The sequence below is a fragment of the Mobula hypostoma genome, chromosome 13, assembly GCF_963921235.1.
Source record: "Mobula hypostoma chromosome 13, sMobHyp1.1, whole genome shotgun sequence".
Classification (NCBI taxonomy): Eukaryota; Metazoa; Chordata; class Chondrichthyes; order Myliobatiformes; family Myliobatidae; genus Mobula; species Mobula hypostoma.
The window spans coordinates 95015942-95039705 of NC_086109.1; the positions used below are offsets into that span (position 1 = coordinate 95015942).

Below are 23764 nucleotides of genomic sequence, written 5' to 3' on the forward strand. Positions count from 1 at the left end.
AGAGATTGGACCTAAGAGATAGTTTCCATCCAGGGGGTCAGTGTGGACATGGTGGAGGATTACAATTACCTGGGGATACGAATTGACAATAAACTGGACTGGTCAAAGAACACTGAGGCTGTCTACAAGAAGGGTCAGAGCCGTCTCTATTTCCTGAGGAGACTGAGGTCCTTTAACATCTGCTGGACGATGCTGAGAAGTTCTACAAGTCTGTGGTGGCCAGTGCTATCATGTTTGCTGTTGTGTGCTGGGGCAGCAGGCTGAGGGTAGCAGACACCAACAGAATCAACAAACTCATTCGTAAGGCCAGTGATGTTGTGGGGATGGAACTGGACTCTCTCACGGTGGTGTCTGAAAAGAGGATGCTGTCCAAGTTGCATGCCATCTTGGACAATGTCTCCCATCCACTACATAATGTACTGGGTGGGCACAGGAGTACATTCAGCCAGAGACTCATTCCACCGAGATGCAACATAGAGCATCATAGGAAGTCATTCCTGCCTGTGGCCATCAAACTTTACAACTCCTCCCTTGGAGGGTCAGACACCCTGAGCCAATAGGCTGGTCCTGGACTTATTTCATAATTTACTGGCATAATTTACATATCACTATTTAACTATTTATGGTTTTATTACTATTTATTATTTATGGTGCAACTGTAACGAAAACCAATTTCCCCCGGGATCAATAAAGTATAACTATGACTATGAAAGAGTCTCTGGCTGACCACTGACCACTGACCACTGACCACTGGGTCTCTGCCTCTTACCATTTTACACTCTATCAAGACACCTCACACTCTCTTTTGCTCCAAAAACAAATTTAACGATAAAAGTCTTCTTTTGTGCTTAGAATTCAACAACGTAAAATAAACAGTTGAAACCTTTTGCCCCAAGTTATTCAGTGAAGTCTTTTCAGTCCTTGCTTGAACAGTTGATAACCGTTCTCTGTAAACAGTGAGGGAACAAAATGTCACAACAGCGGGCACTCCAAGCCTGTCAGGATGTGAGTGGGTTAGTCAGCAAGGCCCTTGACTTGCTTATTGAAACCATGGAAGGCCTATTTTACGGGCTTGTCCTTTATGGCCTTTGGTTACCATGGCTACTAAAAGCCTTTCTGGACATTGTTTGTCTTACCTAGCAATAATTGGCCATTCAAGCAAATAAAGAACATTCCAGAAGAAGCCGGTGACACTGACCTTAAGAAAGAAGCTGTACCCTGCCTATCAGTCAAACTCTTAACCAATCTGCAGCCCTTCATCTTTATTAACTTAGGACACAAAAAGTGCTGAAGGAACTTGGCAAATCAGGCAAGATATAATGGAGGGGAATACTCAGTCGACATTTCAGACTGAGAGCATTCATTAGGACTGGAAAGGAAGGGGGAAGTAGCCAAAATATGAAGATGGGGGTAGGGGGAGGGAAAGAGTACAAGCTGGCAGGTGATAAGACCAGGTGAGGGGGAAGGTGAGTGGGAGGGGGGATGAATGAAGTAAGAAGCTGGGAGCTGTTAAGGTGGAAGAGGAAAGGGCTGAAGGAGGAACCTGACAGGAGAGGAGAGTGGACCATGGGAGGAGAATGGGCACCAGAGGGAGGTGATGGACAGGTGAGGAGAACAGAAGAGATAAGAATGTAACTAGAATGCGGAATAAAGAAAGAGAGAAGGGGAAGAGGGAGAAATTACCGGAAGTTTGAGAAATCAATGTTCATGCCATCAGGTTGAGGGCTACCCAGACGGGGTGTGAGGTGTTGCTCCTCCAACCTGAGTTTGGCCTCAACATCAATTTAGACCATAAGACCATAACACATAGGAGCAGAATTAGGCCATTTGGCCCATCAAGTCTGTTCCACCATTCTATCATGGCTGATCCATTTTCCCTCTCAGCCCCAATCTCCTGCCTTCTCCCTGTATCCCTCCATGTCCTGAGCAATCAAGAATCTATCAACCTCTGTCTTAAATATACCCAATAACAGCCTCCAGAGCCGCCTGTGACAACAAATTCTACAGATTCTCCACTCTCTGGCTGATAAAATTCCTCTGTTTGAAAAGGATGATCATCTATTCTAAGGCTGTGTCCTCTGGTCTTAGACTCCCCGCCATAGGAAACATCCTCTCCACATCCACCCTAACGAGGCCTTTCAACATTTGACAGGTTTCAATGAGGTCACCTCTCGTTCTTCTGAATTTCAGTGAATCCAGGCCCAGAGCCATCAAACACGTCTCGTATGACAAGCCTTTCAGTCCCAGGATCGTTTTCGTGAACCTCCTATGAACATTCTCCAACGTCAGCACGTCATTGCTTAGATCAGAGATCCCAGACTGCTCACAATACTCCAAGTGAGGCCTCACCAGTGCTTTATAAAGCCTCAACATTACATCCTTGCTTCTATATTCTGGGTCCTCTCAAAATGAACGCCAACATCACATTTGCTTTCCTCACCACTCACTCAACCTGCAAATGAACCTTTAGGGAATCCTGCACGAAGACTCCCAAGTCCCTTTGGACCTCAGATTTTTGAATTTTCTCTCCATTTAGAAAGATTTCTCCAACTTCGATCATTTCTCCACCCATTCCCTTCCTCTCCTTTTCCATTCCCCATTCTGGTTCCCCTCTCACGCCTTCTGTTCTCCTCACCTGCCCATCACTTCCCTCCAGTTCCCCTCCTCCTTTCCTTTCTTCCATGGTCCACTCTCATCTCCTGTCAGAATCCTCTTTCTTCAGCCCTTTATCTATTCCACCTATCACCTCCCAGTGTCTTATCATCCTCTCCCCCACCCAGCCACCTTCCCCCTCACCTATCACCTGTCAGCTTATACCCCTCACCTATCACCTGTCAGCTTGTACTCCTTTCTCTTCCCCCCACTGTTTTATTCTGGATTCTTCCCTCTTCCTTTTGAGTTCTGACGAAGGATCTCAGCCTGAAATGTCGACTGTTTATTCCCTTCCATGGACGCTGCCTGACCTGCTGGGTTCCTCCAGCATTTTGTGTGTGTTGCTCTGGATTTCCAGCATCTGTAGAATCTCTCCTTTTTAAAAGATAGAGGCAGCTGATCCTCAGTCACCTCCTGGACCCTGTCTCTCTCCTCCACCCTCTTTTCATATTGGCTATCTTCCCTCTCTCAGTCCCACTGCAGGGTATCAGCCCCAGGAATCTACAGCTCCATTTCTCACAGCAGCATGCCCGACTTGTTGCGTTCCTCCAGCAGTCTGTGTGTTTATTTTTTAGAGATACAGCATGGAACAGGCCCTTCCGACTCAACGAGCCACGTTGCCTGGCAACCCACCTATTTAACCCTAGCCCAGGGGTTCCTGACCTTTGTTATACCATGGACCCCTACCATTAACTGAGGGGTCCGTGAACCCCAGGTTGGAAACCCCTGCTCTAGCCTAATCACAGGATAACCTACAATAGCCAATTAACCTACTAACCGGTTCGTCTTTGGATTGTGGGAAGAAACCAGAGCACCCAGAGGAAACCCATGTGGTCACAGGGAGAACGTACAAACTTCCTTACAGCAGAATTGAACTGCAAACTCCGACACTCTGAGTTGTAATAGCATGGCACTGACTGCTGTGCTACTCTGATGCTACCGTGTCGTTCCATATTTTTCTTCTTCTCTTGTGTTTATGAAAACATTGAAGGGTTTACAACACCTCCGTTTTGGGAATGAGGTCACGACTGACTTTCTTCAGCTTTCTCAATCAGTTTAGTCAAGAGTCAAACGTGTCGGTGTGACCCTAGACACAAGACCACAAGATGTAGGAGCAGAATTAGGCCATTTGGCCCATCGAGTCTGCTGCGCCATTCCATCATGGCTGATTATTATCCCTCTCAACCCCATTCTCCTGCCTTAACCCCGACTACTCAAGAACCTACAGTACAGTCATTTAGTTTTATAAATAAAGGCACCCATTAGTCTTGCGAGACCATGGATCTGTGCCTGGAAAGTTTTCACTCTCCAGGGTGCAGGCCTGGGCAGGGTTGTATGGAAGACCAGCAGTTGCCCATGCTGCAAGTCTCCCCTCTCCACACCACCGATGTTGTCCAAGGGAAGGGCATTAGGGCCCATACAGCTTGGTACCAGTGTCGTCGCAGAGCAATGTGTGATTAAGTGCCTTGCTCAAGAACACAACACGTTCCCTCAGCTGGGGCTCGAACTCACGACCTTCAGGTCGCTAGTCCAATGCCTTAACCACATGGCCACGTGCCCACACATATACATATACACACACACACACACACACACACACACACACACACACACACACACACACGAAGGGTGATTGATAAGTTTGTGACCTAGGGTAGAAGGAGATGAGTTATTAACTTCAAACTTTCTGCATAATTACTTAGGCCACGAGTCCAGTGTTAACCTTTTAATTCCCAGAATAATTCTTGTGAACATCCTTTGGATCCTCTCCAATACCAGCACATCCTTTCTTCGATAAGGAGCCCAAAATGTTCACAATATTCCCAGTGTGGCCTGACTAATGACCTCTAAAGGCTCGGTGTTACATTCTTTCTTTTATATTCGAGTCCTTTCAAAATGGACACATAGACTCAGAACCAAGTAACAGACGAAACGCTGGGCAATCTCAGCGGGTCGGGCTGCGTTTATGGGGGGAAATAAGAGCTCATGTTTGCGCATTGCTCCAGATTCCAGGACGGCTGGATAACAAATTACACAGCATATGCTGGTGTTATTAAACCTGACTCTGATCTTCCGGTGTCTCCAGTGCTGCAGAGAAGTCACGAGACTCACAGCAGAGCCCTTGGGAGAGGTGGGGTGGGTGGAAACGAGATAATAATAAAGGCTCTCTGGAGAACCGGCAAAAACACTGTCTGACAACTGCACCATATGAGCCTTCAAAGTGCAGCTACTGTCTGTACGAGTTTTATAATTAGCACAATTAATATTTGTGTGAATTTCACTGCTGGCCTGAGAGGATCTCAGAATGCAGCCATCAGTACGTGTAAATTAGATGTGAGGGTGAGGGTGGGCAGTGTTGTAATAAGGTAATGTGTTGCTTCAGACTCTTGTGCCTGGCTGTTCGTACCCTGCCTTGGAAGATAATTGCTGGCCTAAGGCTACCATGAAGAAAAGCCAAAATCCATCTTATTCTCCTTCACCAGCTGTGAGCTGGCCATCTCTTTCAATGGACTGGTGTGGGCTAAATGGGCTGAATGGCCTCCTTTCTCTGAATCGTAAATACCGGAGATTCTGCAGATGCTGGAAATCCTGAGCAACACACACAAATTTCGGCCGCTCCGAGATGATATCGGTATTTGTAAGTAGGATGCCGTGCATAATCCTGATTTGATGGAGGCAGACGTGAGAAGCATGGAGGAACATCTGGAGAAACTTCTGAAATGCCTGCTTCGCTACCGCTGCTACTGTGCGATCGAGAATCTCTGGAAGGGAAGGCCCCAAATCCTTGGCTTTGCCTATTGCCAGGGCTGGGGTTGAAGCGCTCGGCAGAGATGGTGCTCGGTGCTCAGTGTCGGAGGACTGGTCGGAGGCTTGAAGTTTTCGGACAGACTCAGAGTCAGCTGTGGTTGGGTGCTTCCAGGGTGCTGCATCGGCAAGTTTGCGGCGCTGGAAGCTCATGGCAGGGAAAGTTTTTCTTCCTTCTCCATCTGCGTGAGATGATGGGACTTTCGAGAGACTTTGAGACCTTTTTTTTACTGTGCCCATGGTCTGTTCTTATCAAATTACGGTATTACTTTGCACTGTTGTAACTATATGCTATAATTATGTGGTCTTTGTCAGTTTTTCAGTCTTGTTTGTCTTGTGTTTCTGTGATATCGTACTGGAGGAGCATTGTATCATTTCTTTAGAGAGTCTGTACAAATATGACGGATTCTACATCCTCCCTTGATAAAGTCCTGATGAAGGGTCTCAGCCTGAAATGTCGACTGTTTATTCCTCTCCATGGGTGCTGCCTGACCTGCTGAGTCCCTCCAGCATTTTGTGTTTGTGTTCCTCTGGATTTCCAGCATCTGCAGAATCTCCTGTGTTTAATACCTCCCTCTGAGCTGTATTGTTTGCTCATCTCCACTGCTAGTGACTTGCTGTGGGTGGCAGGTGGAGATTCGTCTCTCTCAAAGGAGGTGTAAGATACACCTTCCTTCCACTAGACTACAGGTCACCCTTGGGCAAGCTGTAGCACCTGCTTAGCCCCCGATCAGGGTCACGTGAAGCCATGGGAGCAGGTGGTGGATGGTCGTATGAGCAGCCGGTACAGATCACAAGTCCTGGTTATGCGACCACTGACACAGGCAGACCATCCCTTAAGAGTATTGATAATGGCTGGGGTCACTTGTTTTGTAAAGACACTGCCCAGAAGGAGACAATGGCAAACCACTTCTGTCGAAAAAATTGCCAAGAGCAATCATGGTCATGGAAAGACCATGATCACATACTTTACAACACATCACAAAATGATGATGTCATACAATGCAGCAGATAACAATGATGTCATATGACACAGCACATAATGATGATGTCATACAACGCAGCAGATAACAATGATGTCATATGACACAGCACATAATGATGATGTCATATTACGCAGCAGATAACGATGATGTCAAACGACACAGCACATAACGATTACGATGATGAGTGACATAGTGCAACAACAACCATGGAACAACCCACACAAAACGCTGCAAGAACTCAGCAGGTCAGGCAGCATCTATGGAGAGGAATAAACAGTCGATATTTCAGGCCGAGACCCTTCATCAGGACTGGAAAAGAAGAAGGAAGAAGCTGGAATGTGTGGGGAGGGGTAGTTAGAAGCTCAGGTGAAGCCAGGTGAATGGAGAATGGGACATGATGTAAGAAGCTGGGAGGTGATAAGTGGAAAAGGCCAAGGGCTGGAAAAGAAGGAATCTGGTAGGAGAGGAGAGTAGACCTTGGGAGAAAGGGAAGGAGGAGGGACACCCTGAGGATGTCATGGGCAGGTGAGGAGAAGAGGTAAGAGGCCAGAGTAGGGAATTGAAGAAGAGGGAAGGAGGAGGGGAAAATTACCAGAGGTTGGTGAAACTGATGTTCATGCCATCAGGTTGGAAGCTACTTAGATGGAATACGAGGTGTTTCTCCTCCAGCCTGAGAGTGTCCTCATCAAGACTGAAGAAGAGGCTGTGGGTTGACGATAATGGAGTGTTGACCGATCACAATGATCAATCTCCACTGAAGTGGCCACACCAGACGTGAAAGCCCGGGTGTGCTGCACAGGGGAACCGGAAATGCAAACTCACTGTTCCTTTGTTGGTGCAACAATCCTGTTGCTCATCTCCTGTTACTCCTAGACTACAATTGATTGTGGACTTCAGGAAGGGGAAGTCAGGAGGACACATGCCAGTCATCGTTGAGAGATCAGCAGTGGAAAGGGTGAGCAGCTTCAAGTTCCTGGGTTGTCAACATCTCTGAAGGTCTATCCTGAGCCCAAGATATTGATGCAATTACAGCCCTCCGGTGAAAAATGATATTGTATCTGTTAAATAGGGGCCGTGGACAATTCTGATTTGATGAAGGTGGACGTGAAAGTACAGAGGAACATCTGGAAAAATTTCTGAAACGCTCGTTCGCTGCTGTCGTTACTGCGCGGTCGGGAATCTTTCAGAGGGTAGGCCTCAAAATCCTCGGCTTTGCCTACTGTTGGCGACCGAGAAGGAGGTTGAATCGTTCGGACAGAGATGGCGCTCAGGACTCGGTGTCAGAGAGCTGATCAGAGCTCGAAGTTTTCGGATGACTCAGAGTCGGACCACGGTCGACATGGTAGGGAGAGTTTTTCTTCCTTCTCCTGTCTGCGTGAGATGTGGGACATTTGAGAGACTTTGAACTTTTACTGTGCTCATGGACTTCTTCATCAAGTTATGGTATTGTTGCACTGTTGTAACTATATGTTATAATTATGTGGTTTTGTTAGTTTTTTTCAGTCTTGGTCTGTCCTGTGTTTTGTGATATCACATCAGAGGAAATATTGTATCAACACACATCAAAGTTGCTGGTGAACGCAGCAGGCCAGGCAGCATCTCTAGGAAGAGGTACCTCTTCCTAGAGATGCTGCCTGGCCTGCTGCGTTCACCAGCAACTTTGATGTGTGTAGCTTGAATTTCCAGCATCTGCAGGATTCCTGTTGTTTGCGTTTTTGGAAATATTGTATCATTTCTTAATGCATGCATTACTAAATGACAATAAAAGAGGACTGTGTGTCTTCATAATCTAATTACAGGCAAGCTAGAGGCTACATTTCATTAGGCACATGAGGAGATTGGTATGGCACCAAAGACTCTAGCAAATTCTACAGAGCATTGTGACTGGTATGGAGGGACCACGGCACAGAACAGTCGACTCAGCCAGCTCCAGCCTTCCAACAGTCGAGGACGTCTTCAAAAGGCAGTGTCCACCCTGAAGGGCCCTCATCGTCCAGGGCGTCCCCTTTTCTCTTTACAGGTACTATCATCAGTGAGGAGGTGCAGGAGCCTGAAGACACACACTCAATGTTTTAGGAGTAGATTCTCCCTCTCTGCCAGCAGATTTCCAAACAGCCCATGAACTCATGACCACTGCCTCACCATATCGCTCTCTTTTTGCACCAGTTTATTTTTCATTTATGCATTTCTCACTGTGATTTATAGTCATTTTCAAGGTATTGCTCAATCTGTATTGCTGCTGCAAATTTCACAACATCATCAGATGGGAATTGGAGTGAGTTGCATATCAAGGTTAAGAGAAAGGCAGGGTAATGGGGTTGAGGAGAGGGAGATGGGAGACTCACCGGGGTAGTGAGGTTGAGGGTGAGGGAGGTGAGAGACTCACTGGGGTAGTGGGATTGAGGGAGAGGGAGGTGGGAGACTCATCAGGGTAATGGGGTTGAGGGAGAAGGAGGTAAGAAACTCAGTGGGGTAGTGGGGTTGAGGGAGAAGGAGGTGGAGACTTACCCTTGTAGGGGGTTTCAGGGTGTTGGAGATGGGAGACTGATGGGGTAATGGGGTTGAAGAAGAGGGAGATGAGGGACTGACCAGGTTGGAGGGGTTAAGGGAGAGGGAGGTGAGGGACTGATCAGGTTGGAGGCATTGTGGGAGAGGGAGGTGAGAGACTGACCAGGTTGGAGGGGTTGAGGGAGAGGGAGGTGAGGGACTGATCAGGTTGGAGGCATTGAGGGAAAGGGAGGTGAGGGACTGACCAGGTTGGAGGGGTTGAGGGAGAGGGAGGTGAGGGACTGATCAGGTTGGAGGCGTTGAGGGAGAGGGGGGTGAGGGACTGACCAGGTTGGAGTGGTTCAGGGAGAGGGAGGTGAACTACTGATCAGGTTGGAGAGGTTGAGGGAGAGGGAGGTGAGGGACTGACGAGAGTGGAGGGGTTGAGGGTGTTCGAGGTGGGAGACTGACCAGGTGAGCTGCGAGCTCTCAGCCTACCTTGCATGGCCAATTGCTGTCACCCAGTCATCACAGTCCTTCATGTCCTCTGTCCTCAGCTCCAGGCCTTTCTGGGCATCGTGGCCAAAGTTAATGGTGAAGTAATACTGCAGGAAACAAGGTAACAGAGTCTCTCAGAGCAGCCCCACCAAACAGGTACTTAAGAAAGTTCCATAACATCACCTCCCAGTTCCAATACCATCATTATCACCAAATCCCACCCTCCTGTGGCCATTCGGAGAGACAGCAGAACCTTCACCCTGTATCGGAAGAATCCTGGCTCCACCAGATAGCCCCTCCTCCCTGACTATTGCCTGATGCTAAGGTCAAGAGGTCTAGTTGCTTGGAGTGAACATCATGAATAGTCTGTCCTGCTCCAAGCATATAGACGTCAGGGCCAAGGAAGTTCCTTCCTCAGGAGGCCAAAGAAATTCAGCATGTCCCCGTCAACCCTTCCCAACTTTTATTGACACAGCGCAGAAAGCATCGTATCTGAATGCATCACAGCTTGGGATAGTAACCAGCTACAAACACTGCAGAGGGTTGTGGACGCATCTCAGCAGAAACTAGGCTCCTCTCTATGGACTCTGTGTACACTTCCCACTGCCTCAATGAAGCAGCCAGCATACCCATAGACCCATCCACCCCGGATACTTTCTCTTTCCCCCTGCCCCACCGGGCAGAAGACCATAAGAGGTAGGACAGAATTAGGCCATTTGGCCCATCGATTCTGTTCCACCATTTCATCATGGCTGATCTATTTCCCTCTCCGCCCCATGTGCCTGCCTTCTCCCCTTACTCCTTACCCCTTACCCCTTCACAGCCTGACTAATCAAGAACCTCTTAACCTCTGCCTCAAATGCACCTGACGACTTGTCCTCCGAAGCCGTCTACGGCAATGAATTCCGCAGGTTCACCACTCTCTGGCGAAGGAAATCCCTCCTCAGACAGAAGCCTGAATACATGTACCATCAGGCGCGAGGACAGCTTCTTGTAAAACTATTGAACTTCCCTTATTGTGGCCCTGCACCTAACTGTTCACCTGTGCTGCACCTTCTCTGTAGCTCCTACACTTTATTCTGCATTCTGTGTTGTCCGACCTTGTTCTGCCTCGATCCCTGTGTAATGAGTTGATCTGTATAAACAATAATGCAGAGCAAGTTTTTCACTTACCTCAGTACGTGTGACAACAATAAACCAATTTACCAGCTTACCATGTTTCTACAATTAATAAACAGACATAGCTGCTCGTTACAATTTTTAAAATTCAGTTTTTCAGTGTTAAAGAGCTTAAACATTAATTACGTCTGCAATCGTCGCAGTAATGATTGCAAAAATTGCTGGCACAGTGGCGTAGCGGCTAGTGGAACGCTATTACTGCGCCAGTGACCCGGGTTCGATTCCTGCCGATGTCTGTAAGGAGTTTGTACCTTCTCCCCGTGACCGTGTGGGTTGCTCCAGCGTCCTCCCACAGTCCACAGATGTACAGTTTAGGGTTAGTGAGGGCTAGGCATGTGTCGTTGGTGAGAATTGCACACTGCCCCCAGCAAACACTTGGCTTTGTCACTGATGCATTTCCCCTCCAGTGCAACTCCATCGGCTAATTGAAGGGGTCAAGTTCTTTAGGGTGATTCAGACCGGAACGACACTGTGGGAGGGGGGAGGGGTGGTACCGAGGGAGGGTCACACTGTGGGAGGGGTGGTACTGAGGGAGGGTCACTGTGGGAGGGGTGGTACAGAGGGAGGGTCACACTGTGGGAGGGGTGGTACTGAGGGAGGGTCACACTGTGGGAGAGGTGACTGAGGGAGGGTCACACTGTGGGAGGGGTGGTACTGAGGGAGAGTCACACTGTGGGAGGGGTGGTACTGAGGGAGAGTCACACTGTGGGAGGGATGGTACTGAGGGAGGGTCACACTGTGGGAGGGGTGGTACTGAAGGAGGGGTCACACTGTGGGAGGGATGGTACTGAGGGAGGGTCACACTGTGGGAGAGGTGACTGAGGGAGGGTCACACTGTGGGAGGGGTGGTACTGAGGGAGAGTCACACTGTGGGAGGGGTGGTACTGAGGGAGGGTCACACTGTGGGAGGGGTGGTACTGAGGGAGAGTCACACTGTGGGAGGGGTGGTACTGAGGGAGAGTCACACTGTGGGAGGGATGGTACTGAGGGAGGGTCACACTGTGGGAGGGGTGGTACTGAAGGAGGGGTCACACTGTGGGAGGGATGGTACTGAGGGAGGGTCACACTGTGGGAGAGGTGACTGAGGGAGGGTCACACTGTGGGAGGGGTGGTACTGAGGGAGAGTCACACTGTGGGAGGGATGGTACTGAGGGAGGGTCACACTGTGGGAGGTGTGGTACTGAGGGAGGGTCACACTGTGGGAGGGGTGGTACTGAGGGAGGGGTCACACTGTGGGAGGGATGGTACTGAGGGAGGGTCACACTGTGGGAGAGGTGACTGAGGGAGGGTCACACTGTGGGAGGGGTGGTACTGAGGGAGGGTCACACTGTGGCATGGGAGGTACTGAGGGACGGTCACACTGTGGGAGAGGGGGACTGAGGGAAGGTCACTCTGTGGGAGGGGTGGTACTGAGGGAGGGTCACTGTGGGAGGGTCACACTGTGGGAGGGGTGGTACTGAGGGAGGGTCACACTGTGGGAGAGGTGACTGAGGGAGGGTCACACTGTGGGAGGGGTGGTACTGAGGGAGAGTCACACTGTGGGAGGGGTGGTACTGAGGGAGAGTCACACTGTGGGAGGGATGGTACTGAGGGAGGGTCACACTGTGGGAGGGGTAGTACTGAGGGAGGGTCACTGTGGGAGGGGTGGTACTGAGGGAGGGTCACACTGTGGGAGGGGTGGTACTGAGGGAGGGGTCACACTGTGGGAGGGATGGTACTGAGGGAGGGTCACACTGTGGGAGAGGTGACTGAGGGAGGGTCACACTGTGGGAGGGGTGGTACTGAGGGAGAGTCACACTGTGGGAAGGGTGGTACTGAGGGAGGGTCACACTGTGGGAGGGGTGGTGCTGAGGGAGGGTCACACTGTGGGAGGGTGGTACTGAGGGAGAGTCACACTGTGGGAGGGGTGGTACTGAGGGAGAGTCACACTGTGGGAGGGATGGTACTGAGGGAGGGTCACACTGTGGGAGGGGTGGTACTGAGGGAGGGTCACTGTGGGAGGGGTGGTACAGAGGAAGGGTCACACTGTGGGAGGGGTGGTACTGAGGGAGGGTCACACTGTGGGAGAGGTGACTGAGGGAGGGTCACACTGTGGGAGGGGTGGTACTGAGGGAGAGTCACACTGTGGGAGGGGTGGTACTGAGGGAGAGTCACACTGTGGGAGGGATGGTACTGAGGGAGGGTCACACTGTGGGAGGGGTGGTACTGAGGGAGGGTCACACTGTGGGAGGGGTGGTACTGAGGGAGGGGTCACACTGTGGGAGGGATGGTACTGAGGGAGGGTCACACTGTGGGAGAGGTGACTGAGGGAGGGTCACACTGTGGGAGGGGTGGTACTGAGGGAGAGTCACACTGTGGGAAGGGTGGTACTGAGGGAGAGTCACACTGTGGGAGGGGTGGTGCTGAGGGAGGGTCACACTGTGGGAGGGGTGGTACTGAGGGAGGGTCACACTGTGGCAGGGGAGGTACTGAGGGACGGTCACACTGTGGGAGAGGGGGACTGAGGGAAGGTCACTCTGTGGGAGGAGTGGTACTGAGGGAGGGTCACTGTGGGAGGGGTGGTACTGAGGGAGGGTCACACTGTGGGAGGGGTGGTACTGAGGGAGGGTCACACTGTGAGAGAGGTGACTGAGGGAGGGTCACACTGTGGGAGGGGTGGTACTGATGGAGAGTCACACTGTGGGAGGGGTGGTACTGAGGGAGAGTCACACTGTGGGAGGGATGGTACTGAGGGAGGGTCACACTGTGGGAGGGGTGGTACTGAGGGAGGGTCACTGTGGGAGGGGTGGTACTGAGGGAGGGTCACACTGTGGGAGGGGTGGTACTGAGGGAGGGGTCACACTGTGGGAGGGATGGTACTGAGGGAGGGTCACACTGTGGGAGAGGTGACTGAGGGAGGGTCACACTGTGGGAGGGGTGGTACTGAGGGAGAGTCACACTGTGGGAAGGGTGGTACTGAGGGAGAGTCACACTGTGGGAGGGGTGGTGCTGAGGGAGGGTCACACTGTGGGAGGGTGGTACTGAGGGAGAGTCACACTGTGGGAGGGATGGTACTGAGGGAGGGTCACACTGTGGGAGGGGTGGTACTGAGGGAGGGTCACTGTGGGAGGGGTGGTACAGAGGGAGGGTCACACTGTGGGAGGGGTGGTACTGAGGGAGGGTCACACAGTGGGAGAGGTGACTGAGGGAGGGTCACACTGTGGGAGGGGTGGTACTGAGGGAGAGTCACACTGTGGGAGGGATGGTACTGAGGGAGGGTCACACTGTGGGAGGGGTGGTACTGAGGGAGGGTCACACTGTGGGAGGGGTGGTACTGAGGGAGGGGTCACACTGTGGGAGGGATGGTACTGAGGGAGGGTCACACTGTGGGAGAGGTGACTGAGGGAGGGTCACACTGTGGGAGGGGTGGTACTGAGGGAGAGTCACACTGTGGGAAGGGTGGTACTGAGGGAGAGTCACACTGTGGGAGGGGTGGTGCTGAGGGAGGGTCACACTGTGGGAGGGGTGGTACTGAGGGAGGGTCACACTGTGGCAGGGGAGGTACTGAGGGACGGTCACACTGTGGGAGAGGGGGACTGAGGGAAGGTCACTCTGTGGGAGGGGTGGTACTGAGGGAGGGTCACTGTGGGAGGGGTGGTACTGAGGGAGGGTCACACTGTGGGAGGGGTGGTACCGAGGGAGGGTCACACTGTGGGAGGGGTGGTACTGAGGGAGGGTCACGCTGTGGGAGGGGCCATTACAGAGGGAGGGTCACACTGTCGGAGGGGTGGTACTGAGGGAGAGTCACTGTGGGAGGGGTGGTACTGAGGGGGGGTCACACTGTGGGAGGGGTGGTACAGAGGGAGCGTCACACTGTGGGAGGGGTGGTACTGAGGGAGAGTCACTCTGTGTGAGGGGTGGTACTGAGGGAGGGTCACACTGTGGGAGGGGTGGTACTGAGGGAGGGTCACACTGTGGGAGGATGGTACCGAGAGAGGGTCACACTGTGGGAGGGGTGGTACCGAGGGAGGGTCACACTGTGGGAGGGGTGGTACTGAGGGAGGGTCACACTGTGGGAGGGTGGTACTGAGGGAGGGTCACACTGTGGGAGGGGTGGTACTGAGAGAGGGTCACACTGTGGGAGGGGTGGTACTGAGAGAGGGTCACACTGTGGGAGGGATGGTACTGAGGGAGAGTCACACTGTGGGAGGGGTGGTACTGAGAGAGGGTCACACTGTGGGAGGGGTGGTACTGAGGGAGGGGTCACACTGTGGGAGGGGCCATTACTGAGGGAGGGTCACACTTTGGGAGGGGCCATTATTGAGGGAGGGTCACACTGTGGGAGGGGTGGTACTGAGGGAGGGTCACACTGTGGGAGGGGTGGTACTGAGGGAGACTCACACTGTGGGAGGGGTGGTACTGAGGGAGGGTCACACTGTGGGAGGGGCCATTACTGAGGGAGAGTCACACTGTGGGAGGGGTGGTACTGAGGGAGACTCACACTGTGGGAGGGGTGGTACTGAGGGAGGGGCCATTACAGAGGGAGGGTCACACTGTGGGGAGGGGAAGGTACTGAGGGAGACTCACATTGTGGGAGGGGTGGTACTGAGGGAGGGTCACACTGTGGGAGGGATGGTACTGAGGGAGGGTCACACTGTGGAGGGGCCATTACAGAGGGAGGGTCACACTGTGGGGAGGGGAAGGTACTGAGGGAGACTCACATTGTGGGAGGGGTGGTACTGAGGGAGGGTCACACTGTGGGAGGGATGGTACTGAGGGAGGGTCACACTGTGGGAGGGGCCATTACTGAGGGAGGGTCACACTGTGGAGGGGCCATTACTGAGGAAGAGTCACACTGTGGGGAGGGGTGGTACTGAGAGAGGGTCACACTGTGGGAAGGGTGGTACCGAGGGAGGGTCACACTGTGGGATGGGTGGTACCGAGGGAGGGTCACACTGTGGGAGGGGTGGTACTGAGGGAGGGTCACACTGTGGGAGAGGGGGACTGAGGGAGGGTCACACTGTGGGAGGGGTGGTACCGAGGGAGGGTCACACTGTGGCAGGGGAGGTACTGAGGGAGGGTCACACTGTGGGAGGAGAGGTACTGAGGGACGGTCACACTGTGGGAGAGGGGGACTGAGGGAGGGTCACTCTGTGGGAGGTGTGGTACTGAGGGAGGGTCACTGTGGGAGGGGTGGTACTGAGGGAGGGTCACACTGTGGGAGGGGTGGTACCAAGGGAGGGTCACACTGTGGGAGGGGTGGTACTGAGGGAGGGTCACTCTGTGGAAGGGGCCATTACAGAGGGAGGGTCACACTGTGGGGAGGGGAAGGTACTGAGGGAGACTCACATTGTGGGAGGGGTGGTACTGAGGGAGGGTCACACTGTGGGAGGGATGGTACTGAGGGAGGGTCACACCGTGGGAGGGGCCATTACTGAGGGAGGGTCACACTGTGGGAGGGATGGTACTGAGGGAGGGTCACACTGTGGAGGGGCCATTACTGAGGGAGAGTCACACTGTGGGGAGGGGATGGTACTGAGGGAGACTCACACTGTGGGAGGGGTGGTACTGAGAGAGGGTCACACTGTGGGAAGGGTGGTACCGAGGGAGGGTCACACTGTGGGATGGGTGGTACCGAGGGAGGGTCACACTGTGGGAGGGGTGGTACTGAGGGAGGGTCACACTGTGGGAGAGGGGGACTGAGGGAGGGTCACACTGTGGGAGGGGTGGTACCGAGGGAGGGTCACACTGTGGCAGGGGAGGTACTGAGGGAGGGTCACACTGTGGGAGGGGTGGTACTGTGGGAGGGTCACACTGTGGCAGGGGAGGTACCGAGGGAGGGTCACACTGTGGGAGGGGTGGTACCGAGGGAGGGTCACACTGTGGGAGGGGTGGTACTGAGGGAGGGTCACACAGTGGGAGGGGTGGTACTGAGAGAGGGTCACACTGTGGGAGGGGTGGTACTGAGGGAGGGGTCACACTGTGGAAGGGATGGTACTGATGGAGAGTCACACTGTGGGAGGGGTGGTACAGAGGGAGGGTCACACTGTGGGAGGGGCCATTACTGAGGGAGGGTCACATAGTGGGAGGGGCCATTACTGAGGGAAGGTCACACTGTGGGAGGGGTGGTACTGAGGGAGGGGTCACACTGTGGGAGGGATGGTACTGAGGGAGGGTCACACTGTGGAGGGGCCATTACTGTGGAAGAGTCACACTGTGGGGAGGGGATGGTACTGAGGGAGACTCACACTGTGGGAGGGGTGGTACTGAGAGAGGGTCACACTGTGGGAAGGGTGGTACCGAGGGAGGGTCACACTGTGGGATGGGTGGTACGGAGGGAGGGTCACACTGTGGGAGGGGTGGTACTGAGGGAGGGTCACACTGTGGGAGAGGGGGACTGAGGGAGGGTCACACTGTGGGAGGGGTGGTACCGAGGGAGGGTCACACTGTGGCAGGGGAGGTACTGAGGGAGGGTCACACTGTGGGAGGGGTGGTACTGAGGGAGGGTCACACTGTGGCAGGGGAGGTACTGAGGGACGGTCACACTGTGGGAGAGGGGGACTGAGGGAGGGTCACTCTGTGGGAGGGGTGGTACTGAGGGAGGGTCACTGTGGGAGGGGTGGTACTGAGGGAGGGTCACACTGTGGGAGGGGCCATTACTGAGGGAGGGTCACATAGTGGGAGGGGCCATTACTGAGGGAAGGTCACACTGTGGGAGGGGTGGTACTGAGGGAGGGGTCACACTGTGGGAGGGATGGTACTGAGGGAGGGTCACACTGTGGAGGGGCCATTACTGTGGAAGAGTCACACTGTGGGGAGGGGATGGTACTGAGGGAGACTCACACTGTGGGAGGGGTGGTACTGAGAGAGGGTCACACTGTGGGAAGGGTGGTACCGAGGGAGGGTCACACTGTGGGATGGGTGGTACGGAGGGAGGGTCACACTGTGGGAGGGGTGGTACTGAGGGAGGGTCACACTGTGGGAGAGGGGGACTGAGGGAGGGTCACACTGTGGGAGGGGTGGTACCGAGGGAGGGTCACACTGTGGCAGGGGAGGTACTGAGGGAGGGTCACACTGTGGGAGGGGTGGTACTGAGGGAGGGTCACACTGTGGCAGGGGAGGTACTGAGGGACGGTCACACTGTGGGAGAGGGGGACTGAGGGAGGGTCACTCTGTGGGAGGGGTGGTACTGAGGGAGGGTCACTGTGGGAGGGGTGGTACTGAGGGAGGGTCACACTGTGGGAGGGGTGGTACCGAGGGAGGGTCACACTGTGGGAGGGGTGGTACTGAGGGAGGGTCACTCTGTGGGAGGGGCCATTACAGAGGGAGGGTCACACTGTGGGGAGGGGAAGGTACTGAGGGAGACTCACATTGTGGGAGGGATGGTACTGAGGGAGGGTCACACTGTGGGAGGGATGGTACTGAGGGAGGGTCACACCGTGGGAGGGGCCATTACTGAGGGAGGGTCACACTGTGGAGGGGCCATTACTGAGGGAGAGTCACACTGTGGGGAGGGGATGGTACTGAGGGAGACTCACACTGTGGGAGGGGTGGTACTGAGAGAGGGTCACACTGTGGGAAGGGTGGTACCGAGGGAGGGTCACACTGTGGGATGGGTGGTACCGAGGGAGGGTCACACTGTGGGAGGGGTGGTACTGAGGGAGGGTCACACTGTGGGAGAGGGGGACTGAGGGAGGGTCACACTGTGGGAGGGGTGGTACCGAGGGAGGGTCACACTGTGGCAGGGGAGGTACTGAGGGAGGGTCACACTGTGGGAGGGGTGGTACTGAGGGAGGGTCACACAGTGGGAGGGGTGGTACTGAGAGAGGGTCACACTGTGGGAGGGATGGTACTGAGAGAGGGTCACACTGTGGGAGGGATGGTACTGAGGGAGGGTCACACTGTGGGAGGGGTGGTACTGAGGAAGGGTCACACTGTGGGAGGGGTGGTACTGAGGGCGGGGTCACACTGTGGAAGGGATGGTACTGAGGGAGAGTCACACTGTGGGAGGGGTGGTACAGAGGGAGGGTCACACTGTGGGAGGGGCCATTACTGAGGGAGGGTCACATAGTGGGAGGGGCCATTACTGAGGGAAGGTCACACTGTGGGAGGGGTGGTACTGAGGGAGGGGTCACACTGTGGAAGGGATGGTACTGAGGGAGACTCACACTGTGGGAGGGGTGGTACTGAGGGAGGGTCACACTGTGGGAGGGGCCATTACTGAGGGAGAGTCACACTGTGGGGAGGGGATGGTACTGAGAGAGGGTCACACTGTGGGAGGGGTGGTACTGAGGGAGGGTCACTTTGTGGGAGGGGCCATTACAGAGGGAGGGTCACACTGTGGGGAGGGGATGGTACTGCGGGAGACTCACACTGTGGGAGGGGTGGTACTGAGGGAGGGTCACACTGTGGGAGGGATGGTACTGAGGGAGGGTCACACTGTGGGAGGGGCCATTACTGAGGGAGAGTCACACTGTGGGAAGGGCCATTACTGAGGGAGGGTCACACTGTGGGAGAGGCCATTACTGAGGGAGGGTCACACAGTGGGAGGGGTGGTACTGAGGGAGGGTCACACTGTGGGAGGGGCCATTATTGAGGGAGGGTCACACTGTGGGAGGGGTGGTACTGAGGGAGGGTTACACAGTGGGAGGGGCCATTATTGAGGGAGGGTCACACTGTGGGAGGGATGGTACTGAGGGAGGGTCACACTGTGGGAGGGATGGTACTGAGGGAGGGTCACTGTGGGAGGGGTGGTACTGAGGGAGGGTCACACTGTGGGAGGGGTGGTACTGAGGGAGGGGTCACACTGTGGGAGGGATGGTACTGAGGGAGGGTCACACTGTGGGAGGGGTGGTACTGACGGAGGGTCACACTGTGGGAGGGATGGTACTGAGGGAGGGTCACTGTGGGAGGGGTGGTACCGAGGGAGGGTCACACTGTGGGAGGGGTGGTACTGAGGGAGGGTCACACTGTGTGAGGGATGGTACTGAGGGAGGGTCACTCTGTGTGAGGGGCAGTGCTGTATAGGAGGAAATGAGAGCCAGAGGAAACCCATGTAGTCAGAGGGAGAATGCTGAAACTCCTCCCAGACAGCGGTGGGTATGGAGCACGAGTTGCTGGTGCTGTAACGCATTAGGGTAACCTCTATGCTGCTGTGCTGCCCCAGTAACAGGCCCTCCTGGGCATGTGGCTAAACACAGTTCACACACAATTGATAAGCTATCAGGAAGACCCAAGAGTTGTTGGTTCACTGCTCGGTTATGAACAGAGGACGACTTCAACCCATTTCCTTTATCAATCGCTGCCGGATTTGCCTCATTGCTGTTCACAGGATTTTGCTATGCCTCTGCTTACATTTGAAAGTGAAAGAACGTAGGAGCTCAGGGACAGCTGAAGGGAGGACTGGCAGGGACGGGCAGAATGGAAGAGCGTGGAGTGCTCAGATGATGCTACAGGAGATACCAGGCAGATAACTAACCCCAGGAGCAAACGCTGCCATAAGCCCTCTGACAGGAATAATTCTCACCAAGTACAAGCTCTTCAAATGCTAATCGCAAAAAAAGAACACAGCTTGAGAGAGCTTTTGCTCACTTTGTACGTAGTTTTCTTTCAACCATTGTAAAAATCTATTTGTTTATTTTAGCTGTTAAAGAAAGCCCCATCAATACAATCTTCTTTCTGCAAGCAAGTGGGCACAAGTGTAGAGAAATAATCAGCTGCATTCAGAAATGCCTCCGGTGTGGGCAAGAGCACAGAGGGTGCAAGATATGAGCAAGTGTGTGCTGAAGGCCAGTAGTTAAAACCAATTCTTCTTCAGAGGACCCATCAATATCGTGTGGCTCAGACTCACACTGCAAAATGAATAGGCTGAAAGAACTCCTTTACAGAAACTGACAATGGCATCTTCTACTCAGAAGGTACGATGTTTAGACCACAAAGCCGCACACTCTATGTTCTAAAGGAATGGAAAAGGAGAAATTCATGAATGATTGAAGGGGCAGTTAATGATGGAGTGTGGATGACTTCACTCAACACAGCCCCGAACTGATCCCACAGCCTATAGTTTCACTTTCAGACGCTCTACAACACATCTTCACAGGTTCATTTAATTATTTGTTTGTTTATTTACCTATGGTCAGTTTGTCTACTTCTGCACATTGGTTGTGTGTCAGTCTTTGTGTCCAGTTTTTCAGTGATTCTAATGCGTTTCTTCATTCTACTGAGTACGCCCACAAGAAAATGAATCTCAGGGTTGTACTCTGGATTACCAGGAGGGTCACGTGCCGACATCAAAGTCTATGTATTACAACTGTTATATGAACTAGATGGGCCAAATGGCCTAATTCTGCTCCTGTGTCATATGGTTTAATAATCCATATGGCCAGGAAGGCCAATTGGCCCCTCAAAGGTGTTCCTCCTTTTGGGGGGCAACTTTCAACCTTTAATAAGAGGTTCTGCAGATGTTGGAAATCCAGAGCAACACACACACAAACAGAGTGCTGGAGGAACTCAGAAGATCAGGCAGTATCTATGGAGAGCAATAAATAGTCAATGTTTCAGGCCGAGAGCCTTCATCAGGACGATCTTGGCCTGAAACATCGACCGTTTATTCCTCTCCATGGATGCTGCCTGACCTGCTGACTTCCTCCTGCATTTTGTGCTTATTTCAACCTTAACTCACCTTTTTAAAAAATGTGAAGACGTTACATCCCTTTTCCTCCTGTCCTATCCACATGCCCCCAGCTCCTCACCCCTATCACCATCATCGTGTACCTTTTGTTCATTGCAGTGTGGGCTTCAGAAGCTACATTAAACAGTGGACCTCTTTGTCTATCAGCAAGACGCAGGAGGTGTTGGTGCACCAATCAATGAAGAACAAAGGGAGACCTCTTGTTCTCCAGTAAACTGTTGCTTACCTATCACGGCCGGGTTTAATCAGCCATTTACCTCTTTGCTGTTCATGGGAACTTTCTAATGGGGATAGGAGTTCAACAGTACAAAGTTCAAAGTAAATGTTATTATCAAATCTATAAATGTCACCAAATACAATCTATTTTCTTGTGGGCATACTCAGCAAATCTATAGAACAACAGCTATAACTGAATCAATGAAAGACTGTCAACTACGGCATTCAACCAGAGTGCAAAAGACAACAAACTGTGTAATACTGTAAGGGGGTTTCGTCTCTTATGTTACTGCGTAGGCTCATTAAAATGGCTTCTTTGTTATGTTAAACACTGAGAAAGTTTTTGTGCTAGCAGCTTGTTTTGGTTTAAAGTGTGATAAGAATATGTTACGAACCAATTGGGATAGTTGATATGTTTTTGGAGTATTTGAAGATACTGTATGCGCGGGGTTTTGTGGGAGAAGGCGGGAGAGAGAGACAGAGGAGGGACCAGGTGCTGTGAGCTCACTAACGGGGTCGGACCCCGAGGAGGGCGTTCGGCGAGGAGAGGAGATTGAGACGGACTTGTGTGGAGCGTCTGGTCGAACACTGTTGTTGGTCCCAGGCGGCCGGTCGAGGTGGTCCGAGGGGTTGCAGGGTGAAGAAGAAGGGTCCTGAGCTCCAACTGTTTGTGCACAAAGAGATTGAACTTTGATAAGTGTGGTGCCTTTTATTTTCCTTTTATATTTTATTCTCTATTAATTGTATAGTTCCAGTAATATCTATAAACTGTAAATCACTTAATTGTATCTGGTGTATTGTCTGTTATTTGGGTGGGGTGGGGTACATCACACAGCATCCACACAAACTAATTACCCAGTTTGGCGGGGCTGAAGGCTCTCCCAGTACCCTCCCCCCACCCCCCTTCCCCCTCACCTGTCACCCGTCAGCTTGTACTCTCCCCCCACCCCTCCTTCCCCTCACCTGGTCTCACCTGTCAGCTTGTACTCTCCCCCCACCCTCCCTTCCCCCTCACCTGGTCTCACCAGTCACCTGTCAGCTTGTACTCTCCCCCTACCACCCCCCTTCCCCTCACCTGGTCTCACCTGTCACCTGTTTGCTTGTATTTCTTCCCTCCCCAACCCCACCTTCTTATTCTGGCCTCTTCCCCCTTCCTTTCCCATCTTTATGAGGAGTCTCGGTCTGAAATGTTGACTGTTTATCCCTTTCCACAGATGTAGCATGACCTGCTGAGTTACTGTAGCATTTTGTGTGTGTTGCTTTCATTTCAATGTTTGTCTTTCTCTTGTTCCCTGCTGTAACGGAGATTTTCAGAAGGCTCTCTTCTCCCAGATGCATCAGCCAGGCTGGGTGTACATATATATTCATGACTTTGTAAAACAGTTGAAGCATTAGTTGGGAATAATATTTACAGGGTGGCCTAGAATGGGCACCGCAGTAATGTAGCGGTTAGCGTGACGCTATTGCAGTTCACCGTTTCGGTTAGCGTGATGCTATTACAGTTCACCATTTCGGTTAGCGTGACGCTATTACAGTTCACCCTTTCAGTTAGTGTGGCGCCATTACAGTTCACAGTTTCAGTTAGTGTAACACTATTACAGTTCAGCGTTTCGGTTAGTGTGACACTATTACAGTTCAGCGTTTCGGTTAGCGTGACGCTATTACAGTTCAGCGTTTCGGTTAGTGTGGCACCATTACAGTTCACCGTTTCGGTTAGTGTGACACTATTACAGTTCACAGTTTCAGTTAGTGTGACACTATTACAGTTCACTGTTTCGGTTAGTGTGACACTATTACAGTTCACAGTTTTGGTTAGTGTGACACTATTACAGTTCACCATTTCGGTTAGTGTGACGCTATTACAGTTCACCGTTTCGGTTAGTGTGGCACCATTACAGTTCACCGTTTCGGTTAGTGTGACACTATTACAGTTCACAGTTTCAGTTAGTGTGACACTATTACAGTTCACCGTTTCGGTTAGTGCGGCACCATTACAGTTCACCGTTTCGGAATTTGGCGTTCAATCCCAGCATCCTCTGTAGGGAGTCTGTATGTCCTCCCCGTGCAATGTGTGGGTTTTCTCCGGGTGCCCTGGCTTTCTGTAACAGTCCAAGGACGTGCCGGGCAAGTTAACTGGTCATTGTTCATTGTCCCATGATTACGTTAGGGTTATATCAGCATTTTCACAGGCTGCTGGGCACCGTGGCTCAAAGGGACGAAAGGGCCTATTCCGAGCTGTGTCTTTCAATACAGTGTGCATGGCCTGTTTTAT

General features: G+C 52.5%; 1 protein-coding gene across 1 annotated transcript in view; it reads right to left on the bottom strand.

The window, feature by feature from the left end:
• rasgrf1 (Ras protein specific guanine nucleotide releasing factor 1) overlaps nucleotides 1-23764 on the bottom strand; it is a 123726-nt gene that overhangs the window by 64707 nt on the left and 35255 nt on the right. Inside the window, exon 2 of the mRNA XM_063066224.1 lies at nucleotides 9429-9535. Within this exon, the coding sequence (XP_062922294.1) occupies nucleotides 9429-9535 (107 nt within the window). The remainder of the gene's footprint in view (nucleotides 1-9428; nucleotides 9536-23764) is intronic.